Genomic DNA, 21,718 nt, shown 5'->3' on the forward strand with positions numbered 1-21,718 from the left:
TTGGATTCCTGGAAATGGGTATGGCATCATGTTTGCTCTTGGTATAGAAAAAAAAGAAGATGAAGTTGTACACATGGAAGTTCACCTACCCTTCCAAACCGGACCACTACAACTTGAATGGACAAGGGAACAAATCCAGGAGTGTATTCTGGATAAGACCACATGATGCCTTTATGCAACTTCATAAATGAAGTACACAGTAGACTTGACAGGACACGAAAAATTATTTTATTATTGCTCAAAACTAAAATCCCTAAAGTTAAAAGCATGGTTCCTTTCCAGAAATTACTAGAACCATTCTCTTACAAAGCACTCCAAGATCCTGCTCTATTAGTAGTTTATTTATTAAATTCAATTAATGGCTACCATCTGGCATTTTCAACGCTACAGGCAACTATTTTTTCAGCATTACTAATATGCTGTTTAATTGGTTAGAAAGTCTCGTTGTTCTTGTTGAAGGTACAGGACAGCTTAAGCTGGCACGTAATGTTACTTCCGTCAAACACAGACACGCTGCTCTGGCTCAAAGAGGAAAAGCAGCTCACAGGTTCACTTAGCGACTGAGCTGTGCCCGAGGTGAAGCCTACAAAACCTTCTAATGGCTAATGGACACAAAAGCAACTTTCAAGCTCACTCCATTTACTCCCAGTGGCTGCATAAACCTCTAGGTCTGCTGACACAAGCTGTTCTCAACCCAGCCCACATTACCACTACAAACGCTGACTGAGCTCACGTCCGATCTTACCTTAAGGAGATTTGTCAAGTAGTTCTTCAGAAATTCTTTTAGCCGTTTGTACAATTCCAAGCCAACAAACTGAGCACCTCCAGGCGTCTGGCCCTTTTTCGATTTGGAAGGAGGTACTCCGGCCCCCCGTGCTTGGTTAGACTGGTGTACACTAGTACAGTAGTTATAAACATGACTAACAGGACAGTTAAGGAATACGTATGTGTCAGCATGAGACATTAAAAACACAATGACAAACAATATGTTCATTGCAATAAGCTATATTTTTATATGACCATAAATTACTTAACCGTAATGCATTACAAGATACATTAGTCCACATAAAATCAAACCAAAGCTAAGAACATGAAGCAATTTGCAGCAGAATTATCAGCAGCAGAAATGTCAGACGGCCGAGCGCACTGCAAGTACTGACGCCGGCCAACGTTCAATTCACCTAACACTTCCTTAACAAGACCACCAAGAAAACAAAGCAATGGAATTTGCTGATCAGATTATTTTCAAGCTTTAAATGGAATTTATTTGATGTATTCTATTGGGCTTCCACAAATACATAAGCTTTCATTTGAACAGGAAGAAATTTCAACGCTAGCCTCAAGCAACATTCAGTAGTTGAAAACGCAGAGGATAGTGTTTTCACATTCTTTCAGACACAATCCTTTATAAAAGATTTGGCCTTTTAACACTGGTGACAAACCTACAAAGCAGTACTGGTGAGACACACACAATTACATGCATACCATAAAAGAACTTTATGGTGAGATTCACCAAAACTCAATTTTAGGCTACAAGTGTAATCCCAACATTTAGGTATATGGTAGCAATGATTTTTCCTCTCATACTAATACAGCCTGGAAGGTCTGATGTACCTGTTAACATAGTATTTCAAGAAAACATATTGTTTTCTGATCTAAAACATTCAAATATTCAGAATTCTTCCAAAGTCACATTGCTCAAAACACTTCAAATAAGAAAGGATCCTGCAAGACACTGCACTCCACAAACAAGGAAAATAAATTAGCTTGGCAGCACTCAAATTCAACCTGAGGAGGACTCAGATTTGACAACAAAAATGACCCTAATCACTCACCTGGCAAACAATTAGTCAACAGGAACCAAGCTATTGAGCACTCATGCTTCTACTGACAGTCCAAGGGGAGACTTGAGTCACATCCCTTGTTAGAGAAGATTGTATTCAGCAATCCAGCAGGTCTAATTTGTTTTTAACTTGTGTCTTAACTAATGGGCCAAGCTTTAACCACTAGACAGGCTTTCTCCACTGTATGCCACGTATTAGGAAATTAATACGTTGCTGAGATTTGCCTTCAGAAAGGGCAGCACAAAATAATGGAAGACATCAGCACAACTAAATACCAAGGGAATTATAAACCCCAAATACATGATCCATTACAGTCATTACGAACAGACTTGCTTCTAGTATTTAAGCAGTAAAGCTCCAGCAGAAAAATCTCTTTAAATACCAAGTTAACTGGCTTACATTAAGAAAAGCTTCACAGACAAATCATATCCTTGAGTAGGGTTTAAGGACCAGAGTACCCTGCGTGCCACCAGGAACCAGGCTCACAGTCTTTGTGTCAAACTCAAAGGCTGCTCACAGTCTATACTGATGTACTGGCCGAGAAAGTCATCGCATTCTGTCCAAAAGAGTAAGGTTCTTAGGCTCTTTGCCTAAGATTAACCCTTTCTGAAAACATAAGCACACATTTATTTCTTACCTGGTACCTCATCCAGGTGCCAAATAATTAGACTTCCCACAATATCAACCAATAACATAAAACTTCCATTTCAGCTTAGCAACAGAACTTTTATCAGCCTCTTATCTCTATCAGCCACTTACTTCCTGGAACTTAATGATTTCTTCCAGCTCCTACTCATTAGTTTGTTCAACTTCCCTGGCACTGTTGCTACTTTTAGCATCTATGCTTCGACTTCAGAACTCCCTGTTTAAGTGATGAACGTCACACAACACATCAATTCTTCTCTAGATGTAAACCTTTCTTTCTTCCCACATACTAGAAAAGCAGGGTTTACCTTGCAGTGTAACTTTAAAATACTTAAGGTAAGGTCCTCTGCATTGTGTATGGAACGTCTCTCCACACAATACAAGGAATTTAGGGTTGATTTATAAATACCTAACTGGCAGTCTTGCCTCCTTCTTCCCCTAACTCTCCTATCCCACGTAGCTTTGAGCAAGCCTAAAAACACGACGACTGTCCAAGACAGCAGGTAATTCTTGCAGTTTTTGTGAATAGTGTCCGATGAAAATATTCTTTCCGTTCTTCTCCAAGAATAATCACAACAGCCTTCAGAAAAATAAAAGACCAAGGTTAGAAGACATAAGCCTTTTTGTAACCCCATACTATTAAAACCAGGATTCCCTGTAAACATTGAGAGAGACTGAGACCTTTTGCCCATGCCTGATGGTAATCAGCTCAGAGCTGGAGTAAAAATACACCACCAACACCCATCTTTACTCGTTATTCTGGCTTGAGTCTTGCTAGCCAAAGTGTCCAAGACAGCACTTTGAAAACACTCTAATTCAGTTATTCTGTGCAAGTCAAACTGAAGTTGGTTTGCCTGCGCAGAAGGCAGTTTGTAAGTGTAAATAACTCTTTGACATATTATACATAAAAGAATGCTCTCTCACACTTTGTTTGCAATCTGTGTCCCCATCTGCTAAAGCCAACCACTGACAGAAAGACTGACATATTCAAAACAAAATCAGACTTGTGCTGCTTACAACGAAGTACATGACAGTCCATCTGAGAATCCCAAGGAGAACCTATGAAAAGAATTCCTCATTGCAGCAGGCAAACTAATTTCCTCAACTGCTTCGTAGCTGCAAGCGATGTACATATGCAAACAGCTATTAGGAAACACTTCTGTGGGTGTCTGTGCAATTCTGCATAGCAATTCGCATACTACAACAAGTAGAGAAGTTAATTCATCACCAGAATCGTTTGCACCGCAGTGAAGCTGCACTGCTCCCCAAGCTTCTGGCTGCTGAACTGCAGATTTGGGCCAGCACACAGACAAACCATCTACGGGAGGAACAGACCAAGATCAATCTCGTCTAACTTCTACACCTTCCTTGCAGCAAAGGAGACGTCACATTTACTTAACTAACATTTGAGCTAGAAGACTACAGTGAAGTTTATAAATTGATTCAGCATCATCCTGTTTTAAGATGAAAGATCTTTTTCAGAACTTTATTCTTCTCTGAAACTCTTCAAAATGGGATACAAGAAACAGCCAAAGAGAAATTAATTTTACCACCGTTGTCTTCCATATAATTTACACCGCTTTTGACAACCTCGACTCAGTTTCCAAAGCTAGGCAGTGCAAAGGGAAAAAGAAAATTCCCATGCTGCCATGTCATAACGAATTTATGGCCTCGTGGATCCTTTCCACTGAAGGACGTGATCCTGACACACAACTCACCTGGAAGGCTTACTTGCCACCTGCTTTTCCAGTAGCACGGGAGTTCATGCAGGCAACCAGTGGTTTGGACTTGGGGAAGTGACTGCTGCTACATTTAGTTGCCAGACCCTTTGCTGAGCAGATCTGACCTTCTGTGCCTGCACAGGGGAAGCGAAACTGACTCTTTCCGTAGTAGTGCACATACTTTTTTGCACAAGTAAGCCACAAAACACCAGTCTAAGCGTGCCACAGTCACCTCTAACCTAACCCCCCATCCCAAGAAGTACCAAAATACTCCACGCACCATTTTTTTTCCTCCAGTGCAAACAGAAATGTTGTGAGACAAGTATCAGTTTTGTAACTCTACACACAACAGGAAAACACTCAGATTTTACACCGATGGGTGCAAATTACTCAGTTTTGCACGAGTCCCTAATCTTCAATTTTTTCTACAGAAAACAGTTCTGCTGAGGCAGTAACTGATTCCCCTTTCGGCAGCATGGCTGGATCCCCACAGATTTTCTGGTTTGCTATGAAAATGTAATGTCTGCTTGAGGAACAGATCTGTAAAATTAAAAGGAGCTGAAAGGGAAGCAGAATTCACACGATGTAGCACAAAACTACAGGGCAGAGAGAAACAACAAAAACGCTTCTGAAAAGGAGGAAGCACGCAACAGCCAAAGCTGAGCAACTCTCTAACCAGCATTCACTCTTGTTCTTTTTAGTCCCTTTAGCATAAAGATCCATTTTAGGCATAAGTTTGCTGTTTCACCAGTCTAAAGTGGTAATTAACTCTTAACAGAGCTGAGTGCTCTGTCACCTCAACAGCTGGCCTACAGGAACAAGCTTAGTTCCACTTTTGTCAACAATTTGCATTTTCCCAAATTACACCAAAGGCATACAAGAACAACATACAGAAAGTGATTGAAAATATTGATAGGAAAATTGCTAGGAAATGCTGTGGAAGTTTTCTATTCTTGTAAAACCACTCCTAATACAAGCAATGCAGCTTACTATATTTACTAGAGAACAACTTTACATAGTTTCCTCAAATTTACTAAAGCCATTTCAGCTCCCATGAGTCCAGAAGATTGTGTTGTGTGAACCTCCCAAAACCACATCATGCATAGGTAGAGCTGCCAAGAGAAGTGGACATGCCTATGTGACTTTAACATTTCCCAAGTCAAACAGATGAATGAATTTTGCATAATTTTTTGAAATGAGGTTGCCCAAAATCAACCACTTTCCACAACAAGTGCTTTAAACACCTACTTCAGCTTTGTGAGGAGCAGCAGTAACACAAAAAACCCAGAAGCCTTCATTCTTCTCAGGGAGGTATCAGCAAGAGCCTATTTTAAGTAAGTTCAATTTGACTTCCAGTGGTGGTTCAAAGAAAGCAAACAAACAAAATCACGACCCTGCCGCCAGTGACACACACTCTCCATCTGCGTTTCAATACATTTTATCCCAAGATCACACTGAAGTCTTTCGATCAGATACCACTGCATTATTAAATCACCCTCATTTTAGTCCAGGCAGGACTGAGGCAGCGCCTGAAGGAGCTATTACAGCATCAGCCACGCAGCTGCTATGGAAATCCAGACATATCCGAGCTCAGACAAGTTTCTGCAAGTCTGAGATCTGAGGAACTTCCAGCAAAAGCCATCTGAAGACTAAGAGGTAACTTCTTCTTTCCCTCTTCACGGCATAAACTAACAATAATCACAAAGAAGCACTGAATTACAATGAAAACACAGATTTTCAAAGTCCAACGCATATACAAAGTGTAGAGTCTTTATGCCAGAAGTGTAGGAACCACCGTAACTGAGGTTGCTTTTAAGTTTAAAGTTCTTTTCACTGACAGAAGTTGGTTTTGTACAGAACATTCTTGGTTACTGTAAAAAGCAAGTATAACAGCAAGCCATCGTTGTGGAGAACAACATAAAAAAAGGAACTGATCACACTATTATAAACATATTCGGCACTTCTTTCAAACTGAAACAGCCATTTTTATAAATATATACACAACCGTATAATCACACCTACCTTTCCATCCAAGGAGAAGTGTATTATGCACCCTTCAAACAGATAAACAGATACATCTACTTCTACCTTCACCTTCCACACAAGCACTAACTGGTATGTGAGAAACGCTATGAAATATACAACCAGGATTAATACTAGCAGACAGCGGAGGCTGCTTGAAGTATTATTCAAAGCGACCTTAACTTGACATTAAAGTGAAAAGACAGCTTAATGTGAAAGAATCTCAAGAGAAAGTGGAACAGTTTTGGAGGTTTAAAAAGTGCATGCCCTAACACCCCAGTGTCTTTTCTGTACAGAAAAAGCATAATAATCTGTTCAGGAAAAAAACCAACATACCATGCTGCCTGTTAACAACAGATTCATGTGACCAGAAAACAAAAGATTCTCTCAGTTTTGATATACATCCATTTATCTAAAATCCTACTAAAATACAGCAACATCAGTGAAAGCCACTGGGACAAGGATTGCAACAGAAGCAAACAACAAAAGCTCTTGGCAAAAGGATGCCAAGAGAAGGGCTCCATGGTTTTGCTTGGGCAACCTGTACTACTGGTACTAGATTTAGAACCTATTCACGGGCAAAAAAATGTTAAATGTATTTCTACATTCTATTTTATGAACAGACAAATTATCCCAAGCCATCTGGTATTTGTAAAATGTAAGCATACTACACTTCATTATTTAATGTTTAACACAATCTTTTCCTTTACCACTTGCTGATATCTGAGAAAAAAAAATCCCAGCTTATAAAACAGATTACAACAACCTTTTGTGATGTACAATTACTTACATTTGGTCCAGTGGAAATGGGGAACTACCACTTCATTAAAATAAGTTAACAAATTTAAATCACAATAAGCAAATTCAGAAACAAGGAAAAGTTTTTTCATAAAATAATCAAGTGTGACAGAACAACCTAAGCTTTACCTAACCTTACTTTAAAATACTTAAAGCAATTACTAGCCACAATAATTCTTTCCAAAAGTAACGGAACAACAATACAAGAAGCATTTGTAAAATCCAATTTACGGGTGTAAGACTTGTGTAAATTTTAAGTCATAGTAAATTCAGTCATTTTACTTCAACGTTTCGCGTAAGAGCTACAACAATCATGCAAAACAACTACTTCAATGCATTATAGGAACCACTGAGATCAACAGTATGACTTCTATGTACACATTAGAAAGACTTTGAGAGTCAATTTGGACATTGCATATGCTATTTTTACTAAAACACCCCACATCTTCCAAAGTACTAGATATTATTCTTCTTATCAATGAACAGATTTTAAGATATCTTAGTATAGACAAAAACCTTCTTTGTTATAAATTACTGATACTTGGAATCTTTACAGTCTTATTTTTCCTAGCTGAATTTTCTTTAAATGTTAAAACTGGACAAAAAGGCTCCACTATTCCTTCTGGGCATAAATTAACCACATTGTCTAAAAAAATTCCTCAAAGATGCTTCTCAGATTATGTTTCGTAAATCAAGCCAGTGAAAGCATGAGTTTATGCCAAAATAAGTCATTCTGACATTTAAAATAAGAACTACACACATATGAAATAAAAGCCCACCACTAAGCTTCACGTTCACCTATCGTATCTGGAAATTGAGCAGTGACTGTGTGCTTGGAGAAGAAAATAATCTCAGAAAGTTATTCAGCTTTTTGTGTTAAGCCACTACGAAAATCATGCTAGTTTAATCTAGTGCAGGAAACTTTTCTGATAGTCTAACACCTCATCTGAGAATCTGCTGAAGATACATAAAACAAGCATAGTAACAAAATCCTTTCATTCTCTCCACTGCAGAGTTTAAATCCAAATGTATACAAATCCCAATTCATGCTCTCACACCATGAGGCCTGAGAAAAATAAATTGCAGACTCGCCACACGATGATCTGAAAAAACAGGCATCACCTTCTGCCAAAAAAAAAAAAAGGAAACTAGCACAACATGTATGAATATTTTATCACCGCCAAATGGCGTTTAAGGAGAGGCGGCCATAAAGACAAGTGACTTGCAGCAATGTAAATACAGGCAAGCTGCGTAAGGATAATTCTAGTAAACAAAGTAATAGGTCTTCCACCAACAAGTCAAAACAGAAGCTCGCAACTTGCTACACGTCAGCACAGTTCTCTCTTGGACAGAATAACGGGCAGTTTCCTCCAAATACCCCAAATGCCATGGAGCGATATTCTGTATACGTTGACACTACAATTACATTACTTACTTCTTGACTAATCACAGCAAATGGGGTTCCCTTTTTTGTTGTTGCAGAACAGAAGCTTGAACTTATTCCGTCTGCATAAACTAGACAGAATTACTTCTGAACCAACCACCCTCTCTCTCAGGTGCAAGGTACCAACACTTGCCTCCAACATTGACTTTTACAACCTAGTCCTGTTGCTAACAGCTTCCAAACGAACTGCCCCTAAAGGGAAAATGGGGTAATAAGGCCCTTCCCTCACAACTCCAGTAATGCTGCTAGGTCTACCCTTCCTAGAAATCTGGTTAATCTTCTTGACTGTTTTTCTTTTCTGCATGAAGTCAATGCTTGGCATGTAATTCTATGCTAGCCGGCAATACAGCCTGTCACAAGATGTTAGTTACTACTGAAGGAGCTACTAGGTTATTCAGCACCAGAAATAACTTCATTATCTGGGTAAGGGACAGAAAAGCATCCAGATGAAGGATTTCATTTTCAAGAATCTCACACATGGGAAAAAAAACCCCAAACAACAACTACAAAATGTCTCATCTTCTGCAGCAAGCACCGTTCTAAAAGGAATTCCATTTCTATATGGAAGTTGTAAATGCTCAATAGGAAACAAAACAAGATACCTCAGGAAGTAATTAATTTAATTAGCACATTGGTCTCCGTAATCATGTAAGGAGTGATATCACAACTTCTACAAAGGGCTGCTCTTCTGGTTAGGTGCTTTGGCATAGTTGGCAGGGCAACCGGAATCACAAAAGTATGCGCAGCAGTACTGAAACACACTTGATGATGATCTGATCTGACAAAAAATACACCCTGCAATCAGAAGCACAAATTAATCTAAACTAGAAAAAGTAGGGATGAGGATCTTGAGAATCACCATTCAGAAACAAGATGTACTGGTTCATCTCTTCGGTATTCTCACAATCAATGAAAAAAAAAACCGCTTTAGGTACAAGCACTGGCCTGGACGGAGAGACGAGTCTGGCGTCTCACAAAAAGAGACACTCTGAACAAAGAAAATGAGAGGCGGTAGGATGGAGGTCCAAACTGTCTGAACTGCGTAACTCTTCCCATTCTTTCCCAGATTAACTACAAAAACTTCCACATCTCCAATCAATTCTGACTGAAAATTCAACGCCAGATACAGTAAAGGCAGTTTTGCTTGTACGCATGGTTCTTCTCCTCCTCCTCTTACAAATGAGAGGGATGAAATGGAATCCACTTCAGGAGCAATACCCTGACAAAAATAAAGGGGGAGGGGGGGAAAGCAGGACACAGACAAAAGAAGAGGAGGAAGTTCCTAAACTGTCCACTGCACAAGATTTCCAACCTGCTCGATCCTTCTAAGTAGGGCCGATCTTCAGACCAATTACAGCTGCAGCTGAAACGCATCTGCATCTGGTTTGCTTTAGGCTGAACTCCCCCCCCCCCCCCAAATAAAAGTCCATCAACGTAGTAGACTTGCTGTATGCAGACTGAGCAATGTGTTCCAGAGACTGCATCTCAAAGGGGAGTAGTGTTTTAAGCACAACTTTTGAACGTGTGCACTTGGCATGGGATGCAAAGTGCATTCTTATCTTCATAGTAGATTAAAAACTCTTAGCCTCACTAGTGTCAAATATTCTGAGTTATCAGACTATTAAATTAACTCGCAAATGAAAGTCAGTCACCAAAACTATCCACGAAATGAATTCACTTATGAAAGTAACAAAATACATCCTTTTTTTTGGACTCAACATCTCCTTCAAGCAGCAGCAAGAAGGAAATGAGTACTTAATGGACAACATTTCCCTTTTACAGCTTTGTCCCAAGAATATTTGGGAACATCAGAAGCAGAGGGGAAAAAAGCAAGTGTTTTCAAATTACCATTACAAGAAGTATTTAGTCTTCAGCTGCCCTGCTTGACAGAACTCAGAAACAGGAATATATTAAAGGCACTCAAAAGAAAAAACTCTCAGAGGTCCTACCACGTGTCAGATTTCTATCAGACATTCAACTTTTGCAGACTTGTTTCATTCAGTCCATAATAATACTGAACTTAGCGCTGCAAGAAATCAGTCATTTTAAGCCTTAGGGAAAATTCTGACCCTAAACCAAAAGTTCTATTATCTTCCCATCACTATTAAAGAAGTATCCTAGAAACACTTAGCAGACTGCTCAGGGTTTTTTTTCCCCCCACACCTCCTGCAGGCACAGATAAGATTACACATGGACTCTGAGATTACATGTACAGAAAACAAACTTTTCTATCTCCTTAGAAAGTCCAGAGAACTACAGAATTAACTACTTTATAGCCTTCAATCTCCTCTTTCTGTTACAAAAGCTTTCTCCTTTCAAAAAAATTAATACAGGCTAAAATTTGATGTGCAGTTCCAAATCAGTGCCAACAACAGCTTTAGACATCAATTTACGTATCAGAACAATAACATCTGTTTAAAAAACACCTCTAAAAATTGATAAATAGCAGAACTACTTAAAGTAAGACAGGAAATGTATTCAGTCTTCATTTCTTCTATCATATGTCTACACACTTTGCTGTACCACCATCTTCTTAAGCAGTCCTTACTCTACCGAGCAACTCAAGGCTACAAGAGTGAACACAGAATACCACACGCAAAACAGGGGTGGTCCCTCATCAAATCCATTTACATCCCACTTCATAGGTGGAATGCAAAAGGAGCACTTCTCACTTTCTAAACAAAGTCCTGAAGTCAAACACTGAAGCTGTAATACAGCAAGAGGCACATCCCTCCTTCAAGCTAGTTATAAAAAGATCCTTACCTACTACCTGATAGAAACAAATTTGCTACTATCTTCCAAATAGTACTGCAGCACACACATAGAAGAATGAACACAACCCCTTTTTAGCATCTTCTAACAAATCCCAGAATGGGGAGATGCTGAAAAATTTCAATAGTTCTCTGGTGCAAGGTAGGAATGCAAGAGAATTCACTAGGCGCATTCTCACTCCAGCTGGAAAATCATAAAACCAACTCAAGAGTAAAGCACTCCTCTGAGTCTGACAAGAGAAAAATTTTCCAGGTAATGGGACATTATTACCAATAAGACCTGCAACACAATGCCAGAGACTAACATATAAAGGAAAAAGTATTTCTGGGTTTTTTTGGTGTATTGTGGACTCAAAATGAGACCGATTAAGCAAATCACTTTAAACTTCTGCTTTGTCAAAGATAATAGCAATCAAACCTGAAATTCAGAGGTAGCCATGAAGTTTTCCAGACAACAGAATGTTCCTGCTTATTTGCCAGTAAGATTAAATAGCAAAGGTTAATCTTCAAAATAAAAATACATTCTCAGAAGCCACTACGTCAAATAGTTATGATGCAATTGAGTTTAGAAAAGTAAAAAGCTAATCTACTAACAGTGAAAGTACTAACTGGCTTAGGCATTAGGATACGTGTAGAGTTCCATGTATCTGGATTTTGCCATACTTTGTCTGGTGTAAACCTGTTGAATTCCAGCTCTTAGGTCATCCCATATCTGGTCAAGACCGATCTGTTTAAGTCCATGCGGGTTCTGACTCCTATTAGAGGACATTTTGTATTTCCTGGTAAGTCTTCCAGTGCAGCAGCCTGAGATCTGGTTATTCCTCCATCCGAATCACAAGTCAAGTAACATTCTAAACTCAGTTGCAGCAACTCAGTGAGATATTCTTTACATAAAAAGAGTGATGTTTCCCAGGAATTTCATCTGCAAAACAAAAAGAAAATATATATTATATGACGGTACAAATGCATTCACCCTAAAGATACAAAATTAATGATGTCATTGAAACACTCATTAACACAGACGAGAAATCCATGATGCGATCTGAAATATGAGAAGCAAGGAACATAGTTCTGCAATTCAGCAATCCACTACAACATGTGACTGTTCGTGCCCAGATCTAGGTACTTCGGTCAGTGCTGCTAACAATAAAACCCTAATGCTAATAAGAAAACGTAACGGTAAAAATCTCTCCAAGCAGCAGACACTATCCTACAAAGCAGTGTTTCCTCCCTATGCAACAGTAAAACTCCAGCATTTCCAAACAACTCAGCGTTCTGTGGTAACTCACTGTTTAACAAGAATCCTGATGGATATCCAAGATCAACCAGGAGATGCTAAAAGTAACTTTTTCTTTGGTTTTCCGTAACTCTTCCAGACTTGAGATTCTATTACAGGTAACCTGAAAGTCCAAGGTATTTTGGGAGCAGAGAATTTTTCTATCTTGTAAATGCATGCTTACGTTAATTTCTTTGCTAAGTAAATGAACACCACTCCCTTCGATGTCATCTTACCAACAAGAGAACATGGAGCAAATAATGGTAGGAAGAAAGAACAACTAATGCGAGTGCACAAAATAAAGGCTGCGTGAATTGTGAATGAAAGAGTAAGAAACTAAGAAAATCCACCACTCCCAGGAGCACTTAAGCGCACAAAGCTCGTGAGGAAGCGAAAAGATGGGGATCAATTCAGCAGCCTCGTGAAATGACAGAGCAGGAGAACAGTCACTTGGAAAGGACTGTTGGGAATACATCAAGCAGAGAAGATCCATTTATACACCAGTCCTTAAAAATATTTTGCAATTTTAACACATCACGTCCACCAAAGAAACAAAAATAAGAAGATACCCAAAAATTACAAAGGAGGTAACACGACTTAAAAAATAAACCCACAAATAACAGGGTTGCAGTAAGCGAGAACCAACTTACTGCAGCCCTTCAACATAAAAAGAGGGCTTATAATAAAGACGGAGAAAGACTTTCTGCAGGGACTGTAGCGACAGGACAAGGGACAATGGTTTTCAGCTGAAAGAGGGTAGATTTAGACTGGATACAAGAACAAATTTTTCACAGTGAGGGTGATGAGGCACAGGACCAGGTTGCCCAGAGAAGCTGTGGCTGCCCCCTCCCTGGCAGTGTTCAAGGCCAGGTTGGATGGGGCTTTGAGCAACCTGGTCTAGTGGAAGGTGTCCCTGCCCATGGCAGGGGGGTTGGAGCTAGAAGATCTTTAAGGTGCCCTCCAGCTCAAACCATTCTCTACCCTAGAGCCCATACACTGAAATACTCAAAACACAGTGAAACACACGATGACTTTTTGCCATGCTTCTGCAGACAAGAACACAGCTTTATGATAAACCTGGCCAACGTTCATATGAACCCTTCCACAATTTCAAGGATAGTATAGCTCAAGACCTGATAAATGCTACTATTTGGTTTTGACCTTTGAGCCGCAGAAAATAAAGATATTCCTTCAAGGTCTACAGTATGTCATAGGTGCTTTGTCACAGCCACTTCCAGGCTATTACATGTCCCACTCCAGGTTTCACACTGTTTCAAAAATTAAGTATTCCATTATATCCTCTCTGATCCCCGACTAGTTATTTCCAGGACTTCTCTTCTGCCTTTTCTCCTTGACCAAGAAAAGACCAGTTAATACTGAGACACTTCTTCAGTTTAGTCAATGACTCTGTCTTACTGCAGTAACACAGAAGTTACCACTCCTCATAGTCCTTTACTATCCATCACCCATCAGCATATAAATCTCAAGCTAAGTAAAAAACAGAGAAGTGTTTTCATTATGTCACTCTGAGCAACAAGTAATGTCTCATTTCAATCAAACAAACTGCTTCTGTAGCTAGTTTTTCTTTTTACAGAAAGCAACAATTACTTAGAAGATTTGGTGGAAAAACAAGAATTCAATCAATATATATCTTATAAAACATACGCTTAGATTTTAACCTTGCCGTTCTGTTTTTATAATTACAGCAAACTGGTTATTAAAGACACACGGGAATAGCGCGTCATCATGCTGAAGTGTAATACAGATCATAACTTGTCTGTATTTAACATCTTCAGCTTCTGGAAATCGAACCTGCTACAGTACAAATCATGACGGACTTCGAAGACTGAGCAATTCAAGCCAGAAAGAACAAAGGTCCACGAATTGCCATTCGCCGCTACTGTGGGAAACACTCTGCACGTAACACACCCACGATCCTGGACTATGATCCTAAGGCAGCGCTGCACTGCAAAGCAAAGAGATTAGTCTGATGTCTACAATCCAGGAGAGAAGCAACTTTTTGGTTCCTTAAGTCAGGTATCATTTGAACTCTCCACACAAGCAAAAGCAGACACGTTTATGAATTTACAACTCTACTACAGCTGCGGTAGGTGTAAAAAGTAACTGACTATTACTCTCTTGTTAATCTGCAGAAAGCAAACAGCCTGGCATTACAGTGCATTTTAGTAAAAATATTTGGGTGTAACAGGGCACGACTGGGCCAAGGTCCCTCCCCGGGCAGCCTGCAGAGAGCGGTGACAGCCGGGGCTCTCGCTCAGACGTCTCTCCAGGTGCTGCTCCTTCCACGGCAAGCCTGCTCTCACCAGCTGCCCAGGACACGTGGAGTTTCCCCCTCTGCAACAACGGAAATACTTAACTGCCCTCTCTAAGCATCTCCTAGTTTTTATGTACTCTGTGATTCTGTGATCTACCAGTACTACCTTTTCCCACAGTCTTTTAAACTCCAGGTGTTCCTCACTCACACTGTACTAATTTTTCCTCACCTCCCCCTAAAGCAACCCTCTGTATTTAAGTCAGGATGCAGCCATTAAAAAGAACGTCATGAGAAAGAATTTAATTCTGATTTTTATTTCTATGTAGTGGACTGCAGGAAAACATCTCTTTTCTTTAAGCACTAAATTCCACTGCATTTGACAACATTACCTCACGATCCCTTGGCTGGCTTCCAACTTGAATTTCACAATTAAAGACATGAATACAAAATGATAGTGTCATGTCACTAACTTCCTAGACTCAAACAATTTACTTCTTCCAGTTAGTTACTAGTTAACACAGTTGGGAAATAAAGCAATAGATGAATAATGGTATACACTACGACTAATTTTTTTGCAGATTTATTCATGTGCAGAAAAATAGAAAGGTAATTACTAATATGTTACCGTAACAGGTGGAAAGTTTCGCTAAATAGGAGTACCTTAACTACAAAAGTGTATTTACGAAAGCAGCCATTTGTACTTAGTGGCTAAACTACGCAATGGTGTTACGTGTGGAGAGGAAGGGTAAAACAAGGCGCTGTTACTCAGCACAGGTGTCATTATACACAGACACACAATGAAAATACGAAGTTCTATTTCACGTGAAAAGTCTAAGTGTAGGTTTCAAAACTATTTTTGTGATTCACGCAGAGAAAACCTCTCCTAGGTGAACAATTCTGGAAGGTCAAATCTGGTCCACAGTAGTTGCACCGCATCTCTTCACACAATGTCCAGATTGCTAAACTTACAAAGAGGGAGACAAGAGAGTTTAGAACTCTATCACTTGTCAGCGCCCAGGCCCTGCGCAACGGCTGAGAGCAAGGTGCCCTCCCAGGAACCATGAATTGCTACAGGTGAATTAAAACCTCCATATTAAGTCACAACCTTCACATCAGTGAGATCTCTCACCTTCCAAAGTGCTGTTGGCAGGACTACGCACAAGCGAGTCTTGAACTAACCATCACTGTGGTTTCTTGCCCAACAGATCAAACTTACTGGTGACCTGCTTCACAGACAGTACCATCTGCCCCAGCTGCAGCATCCGCTCTGGACCACATAGCCCAGATTTCATTACATCTTCAGGACCACCTATAGGAGAGAGTCCAGCAGAGGGCTACGAGGATGATGAGGGGACTGGAGCATCTCTCCTACGAGGAAAGGCTGAGGGAGCTGGGCTTGTTCAGCCTGGAGAAAAGAAGGCTGAGAGGGGACCTTAGAAATGCCCATAAATATCTGCAGGGTGGGTGTCAAGGGGACGGGGCCCGACTCTTTTCAGGGGTGTCCAGCGACAGGACAAGGGGCAACGGGCACAAACTGAAGCAGAGGAAGTTCCAGCTGAACAGGAGGAAGAACTTCTTCCCTCTGAGGGTGACAGAGCCCTGGCACAGGCTGCCCAGGGAGGTTGTGGAGTCTCCTTCTCTGGAGATATTCAAGACCCGCCTGGACGCGGTCCTGTGCAGCCTGCTGTAGGTGAACCTGCTTCGGCAGGGGGATTGGACTAGATGACCCACAAAGGTCCCTTCCAAGCCCAACCATTCTGTGATTCTGTGAAAAAAAATTACCCCTGCAGTTTCCAGCTGATATCTGCACAATTTGATGCAGCAGTATGACAGGGTTCATTGCCATCCCATCTCTCAACCCTGCACTCAAGCACTGCAATTAAAACACCGTCAAACAAATCTGCCATTCCTGCCCACGCCAATTGTCAAAAGTAGGTAACGTTTCTGCCAAAACTTTAGAACAACAGCCTTGAAGGACAGAGGGAAATGCTGTTCCTTCCTTTTCATTACTGGGGGGGCCACGACACACCTCATATGCAAGCAAACACAACACATTGGAAAACAATGCTTTGTTTTTACTGATCGTCTAATAATAAATGGTATTTCTTTTAGATACCCCACCTGAGGAAAATGATGTGTATGCCGAATGAACCTATAAGAAAATCTGAAAGTTAACCCTATTTTTACCTGAAAAATATAACAAAACCCACCAGATTTACAGCATCTCAAACCATCTGCCAGACTGACTACCTCATTTTTACGTCTTAATACAACACAACTTTCCGCTTCACAGCTCCAAGGCCTATGCATCACCTGTAGCTATCCCACAACCACTTATTTCTAAACTACAGATTTCAAGACAGCCTACTTCAATAATCACAGACAGAATTTTAATCTGTTGGGTTCTTGGCCCAGTACGAAGTTACAGGTCCAGAGCCAGACTTTCAGCTGACCCAACAGCCCAGACAGCATTTTTGTAAAGGCACAGTAGAGAGGCACAAGACCCAACTTAGTCATTTCCAAGTATTTTATCCCTTGTCTAATTTCAAACCTGAGGAGAACATTCTAGTCACGCCTAATAGGGTGAGCTAAGGTGACTAGATTTAATCATACCAAAAGCAAACACATTAGGGAAGAGGAGCAAGTTTCACTAATCAGCTATGGTGGAATGAATGCCATTAAAAAGAAGTTCAAAAACCTTTAGCGTTATGAGATTTCCAAAGTTTACAGGTGTATATTAAAGGTCAGAATTTCACCTCTGTACACTGCCTCAGATCCATTTTCTAGAACTGAACGCAATTTTCCTAGTAACAAAAATACAGGACAAGTTCCTTTGGACACTGGCTGCAGTTTAACATCTTTTGTAAAAATTGGTGCAGTGACCGTGTTCACTCCAATAGCCACTACAAGCAAAATACAGCCCTCTGCTGACAAATGAAAGGGTAATACATATTTAATCTTTGGCTTCAAAAGATAATAAAAAGGAGTCAGTTTCATACAGCAACACGCTTAAAAATGCAAGATGAAATTCCTCTTGCCAGACTCATTCCTCCCCATTTGTCCAGCTTGACTCCTCTAATGTACTTGATCCTGCTCTCCTGTTGCTGTTATTTCAGCAAGGCCGACCCAGAAATTCAACGGATGCTACCGTATTCATCAAGCAGCAATACTCAAAAAGGTTCCCAACCAGTTTCACTCCCTCAAAGTCTCTGCTGCCTCCACACTGCGCCAAGGCAACCGTTAAGGTTATTTATCCAAGATAGGCAATACCGATTGACCCAATGCCACACGACACACGCACACAAAAATTATTTTCAAAAAAAATAAAACAGAAGCACATTAAACACTACCTTTGTTCTAACACAAACTGCTTGCTTGTTCTTATACCATTTCAAAAGCAAATTAAGATACTGGATGCTGCTTTATACTCTAGCTCATATAAATTTCAAAATCACTATAGGTGAAATGACCCTGAAGTATTACCATACCAAAATGTTTGGCAAGTCTTTGCCTTACAATGAACATCCAAAGGCACACCTCTTGTTTTCGGTGTTAGGCTTGACACAAGACACAGCAGAAAACAAACCAAACCTGTCTCCTAACCAAAGCAGTCAATTTATTATTCATTTAACCTCTCTTACCAAACATGGAGAGTTTCACAGATAGGACACTGCAAACGATCCATCCTACAAACCAGGCTTAAGACTCCTCTCGAAGTCGTGCAAACACAGACCTTTCAAAAAGGCATGTAAATGCAAAGTACAGAGCTGAGAACAATATACCTGCCTCCAATGCCAGCGAGCCTGTAAAATAAAATCTACAGGATTAATCAGATCGAAGCACTGCAGTGGGATGGGGAGACACTTAAAAATTCTCTTTGCTTTCACCTGCTACTTCCATGCCTTTACAATTTATAAGCTATTTATTGGAACTTTTTTTCCAGGTTAAAAACACGTCTCTTGAATCCTCAAGCACACAACCTCCATTCCAGCACGCATTTGCATTTGATGGAGTGGAAAGAGACAAGACAAATAACTCTGTTCTGTCCCTACAATCACTTGCGCTCACAATTTATGATTTCAAAGATACTTTTTATACCCATTTACCTGCAAATTAATTATGTTGTGTTTACTCGACTTCAGCAATGGTAACCACCATTATGAGCTCAAAACAAACGTAACATACCTTAGCTGAGCCACAGCCCTGCACGCAACATTGAGAGCACTGACATTTCTGTCCAGCAGTATTTTAGGTCACTACCTACACAGACTATACACTAGGCAGGCAGCTTACGCGTGTAAAGTGACCCAATCCTTCAAGCTAGACTAGGAGCAAGCCTAACATCCCTAGCATGTCACAAATGTGTAATTAGCCAAAAGCTGGAGAATCTGCCTATAACAGATATTTCCACTGTGCTCCAGCAAAATAAAGCCACAGCTACTGTAAAAAATGGTTATTCCAGAAATTATATCAGTACCAGAAGAGAAATACTAGAATCTTTTCTCCCTTTTCAATATTAAAGATATCTACAAGACAAATTATGCAAATTACAATGTTTCGTTCCTCTGTACTAGGTTATACGTGGTGTGAAAAGCTGTAGCTCATCTTATTTTCAAGAGAGTTAAATTCAATTCATCTCATCATGAGAAAAAGGCAGATGCATACATAACACTCCTCCCTTCCAAAAGCTGTTTTTGGGTTGTGACAGCATTCTGCGCAGCATTTTTTGTTTGTTTGTTTTTTAATAGTAGTTTAGAGTAGAAACAACTGGGCTCAGTTTGCCAGTAGTTTAATACCAAGTTGTGTAAATTTTGAGTAAAGTTTGAGCAGCTGCTACTTCACCTTCCCGACGTCTTCATTCAGGGCTTCAGCGTTCCTCCCACGCGCCCTCCTCACCACGGTTCCGCTCTGATCGGTGCTGCCTGCCGCGCGGTAAGGAATACACCCCTGCGTCACTTCACGTGCCAGCGACACAGCTGCCAGCTGACGCAGTAAAATGAAAACCTGGACAAGTTCTCCACAGCTAGAAAAACACTTCACCTTTATTTTCAAATTTGAACAGAATATATGGAAGTAACTTGGAACTGTGTTTTTTACACCTTTCTTATTTACTTAAATTATGCACTATCATGTTCACTAAAAGCCTTTTCAACTGACACAGTTTTAATTTGGATGCCTGATTACAAGGCCTTTTGCGAAACATAAACGACTACTCCTCGGAAAAGCACCAAGCAAGGTGGAGCGTGCTGCTTTTTCACTTCTCTTTGCCTGTTCTTTTATTAGTTATGTAACATTCATCCTTTACTTCTTCCTTTCAGCTTTACCCTTGTCTTCCTTGAGCGAACAATCCCTGCAACTTTTGACAGAGATCCCACTACAGTAATGCACTAGCTAATACAAAAACATATAGGTGCCGCCTAATTAACAGAGGCTAGGCCTAGGCTATACAAGGTTTGCTGATGTATCTACAGAAGTAAATTCTCCCTTCTGCACTTGCAGCTGAAGTAAACTTTGGACAATATTAATCCTGCCAGCCAGGAAAGTTTCATGGTAGTCTTACTGCATCAACATCAACTTTGCAAATAACGTAAGGGACTATATCCTTGGCACTACTACACGGGTCAAACTTTTCAGATTTTGTTCGGCCATCTGTAAGAAGGTTCACTTTGTTGCTGTTCAAGTAATCCTTGTGTACAAAGTTTTGAGACTACTCCTGAACTGGACATGCCCTTCTACCCTGAGCTCCCAGGTTTTCCTGCGCTGCAAATACAGCATGCAGACCCTACAGTGTTTTTTAACTGAGCCTGCAGTGATAAGCTTCTTAAAACACTGATTATGCTCAGCTCTTACATCTTGGAAAAAGGAAGACTGCAGACTAGGAAGAGAGCAACACTGTGTGCAGAGAGCATCAAATACAGATATGAGTGCACTGAAGAGGAGAAAGCATGGTTTACACAAGACAACCGGCCTTGAGCGATCCCACTCTCTCTCGGGCTTAAACCATATATATGTACAACCTGCATTAAAAAAACCCAACAACAAAAACCAAATATGCATAAGCCTTGGCAGGGCAATGCGCAGGAAGATGGATTTCTTGAATCATCCAGGAAGATGCAGAAAAGGAAAAGGAGGGAGGACAAACCCAGCATGCCAAGCAGAAGACACAACAATACACCTTATTTTTCACAGAAAGAAAGAGAAAAAAAAAAGGCAGCGGCAGTAGGGAGTCATATCAAATGCAATTTCAAACGCGATTTAGCAAGAACAAACACAAAAGACTGGAAACTCTGAAATACCTTGGGAAACTTTAAAGACCTTGATGATCCTGCAAGGACAATTCTTACACATAACTGCTTTCCTAAAAGCTCTTACCAGCCATCAAAACTAACTAAAACCAACTTTATAAACTAAACTACCTTGCTCCTACATATCCCCACAAAGAAAATCTTGGTATGGCCTTACAGTCCACTTCAGACACAGCACGATCTCTGGCAGAACCTGCAGGGCAAACCTCCATCGTACCAGCGTTTAGTGCACCGCGGCATACACTTCCAGGCCGACCTGTCGGACACAACGAGGAATCTTCACCTGTAATAATGTTTCCATACAAGGTTTCCCATGCTCTTGGAAGGTGGTGATCCTTATCAGCAACTTTAAAAAAATATTAATGTTAACGAGCATAAAACAACGCTGACTGGAATCTCTTCCCAACAGCTTGTTAATTTTACAGCGTCTTCCATCTTGTTAGTTTTGCAAGAGCTCAACTAATCAAGGCAATGCAGTTTGCCTTCAATTTATAAATAAAGATCACGGTCACACCGATGCGTCTTGCAAAGTGTCAGACACTTTCAGATGTTCAAATCTACCACAAGAGCATGGCTTCAATACTGAAGAGCTTCCTCCTATACTCACCTCCATGCTA

The 21,718-nt window shown here is 40.3% G+C and overlaps 1 protein-coding gene across 1 annotated transcript in view; it reads right to left on the reverse strand.

Annotated features, from left to right (window-relative positions):
- The window catches only part of CUL1 (cullin 1), a 55,869-nt gene that overhangs the window by 26,825 nt on the left and 7,326 nt on the right, over positions 1-21,718 (reverse strand). Inside the window, exons 2-3 of the mRNA XM_075418548.1 lie at positions 11,875-12,167; positions 746-920 (exon numbers count right to left, since the gene is read on the reverse strand). Coding sequence (XP_075274663.1) covers positions 746-920; positions 11,875-12,014 — 315 coding nt within the window. The 5' untranslated portion in view covers positions 12,015-12,167. The remainder of the gene's footprint in view (positions 1-745; positions 921-11,874; positions 12,168-21,718) is intronic.

The sequence above is a fragment of the Opisthocomus hoazin genome, chromosome 4 (genome assembly GCF_030867145.1).
Source record: "Opisthocomus hoazin isolate bOpiHoa1 chromosome 4, bOpiHoa1.hap1, whole genome shotgun sequence".
Lineage (NCBI taxonomy): Eukaryota > Metazoa > Chordata > Aves > Opisthocomiformes > Opisthocomidae > Opisthocomus > Opisthocomus hoazin.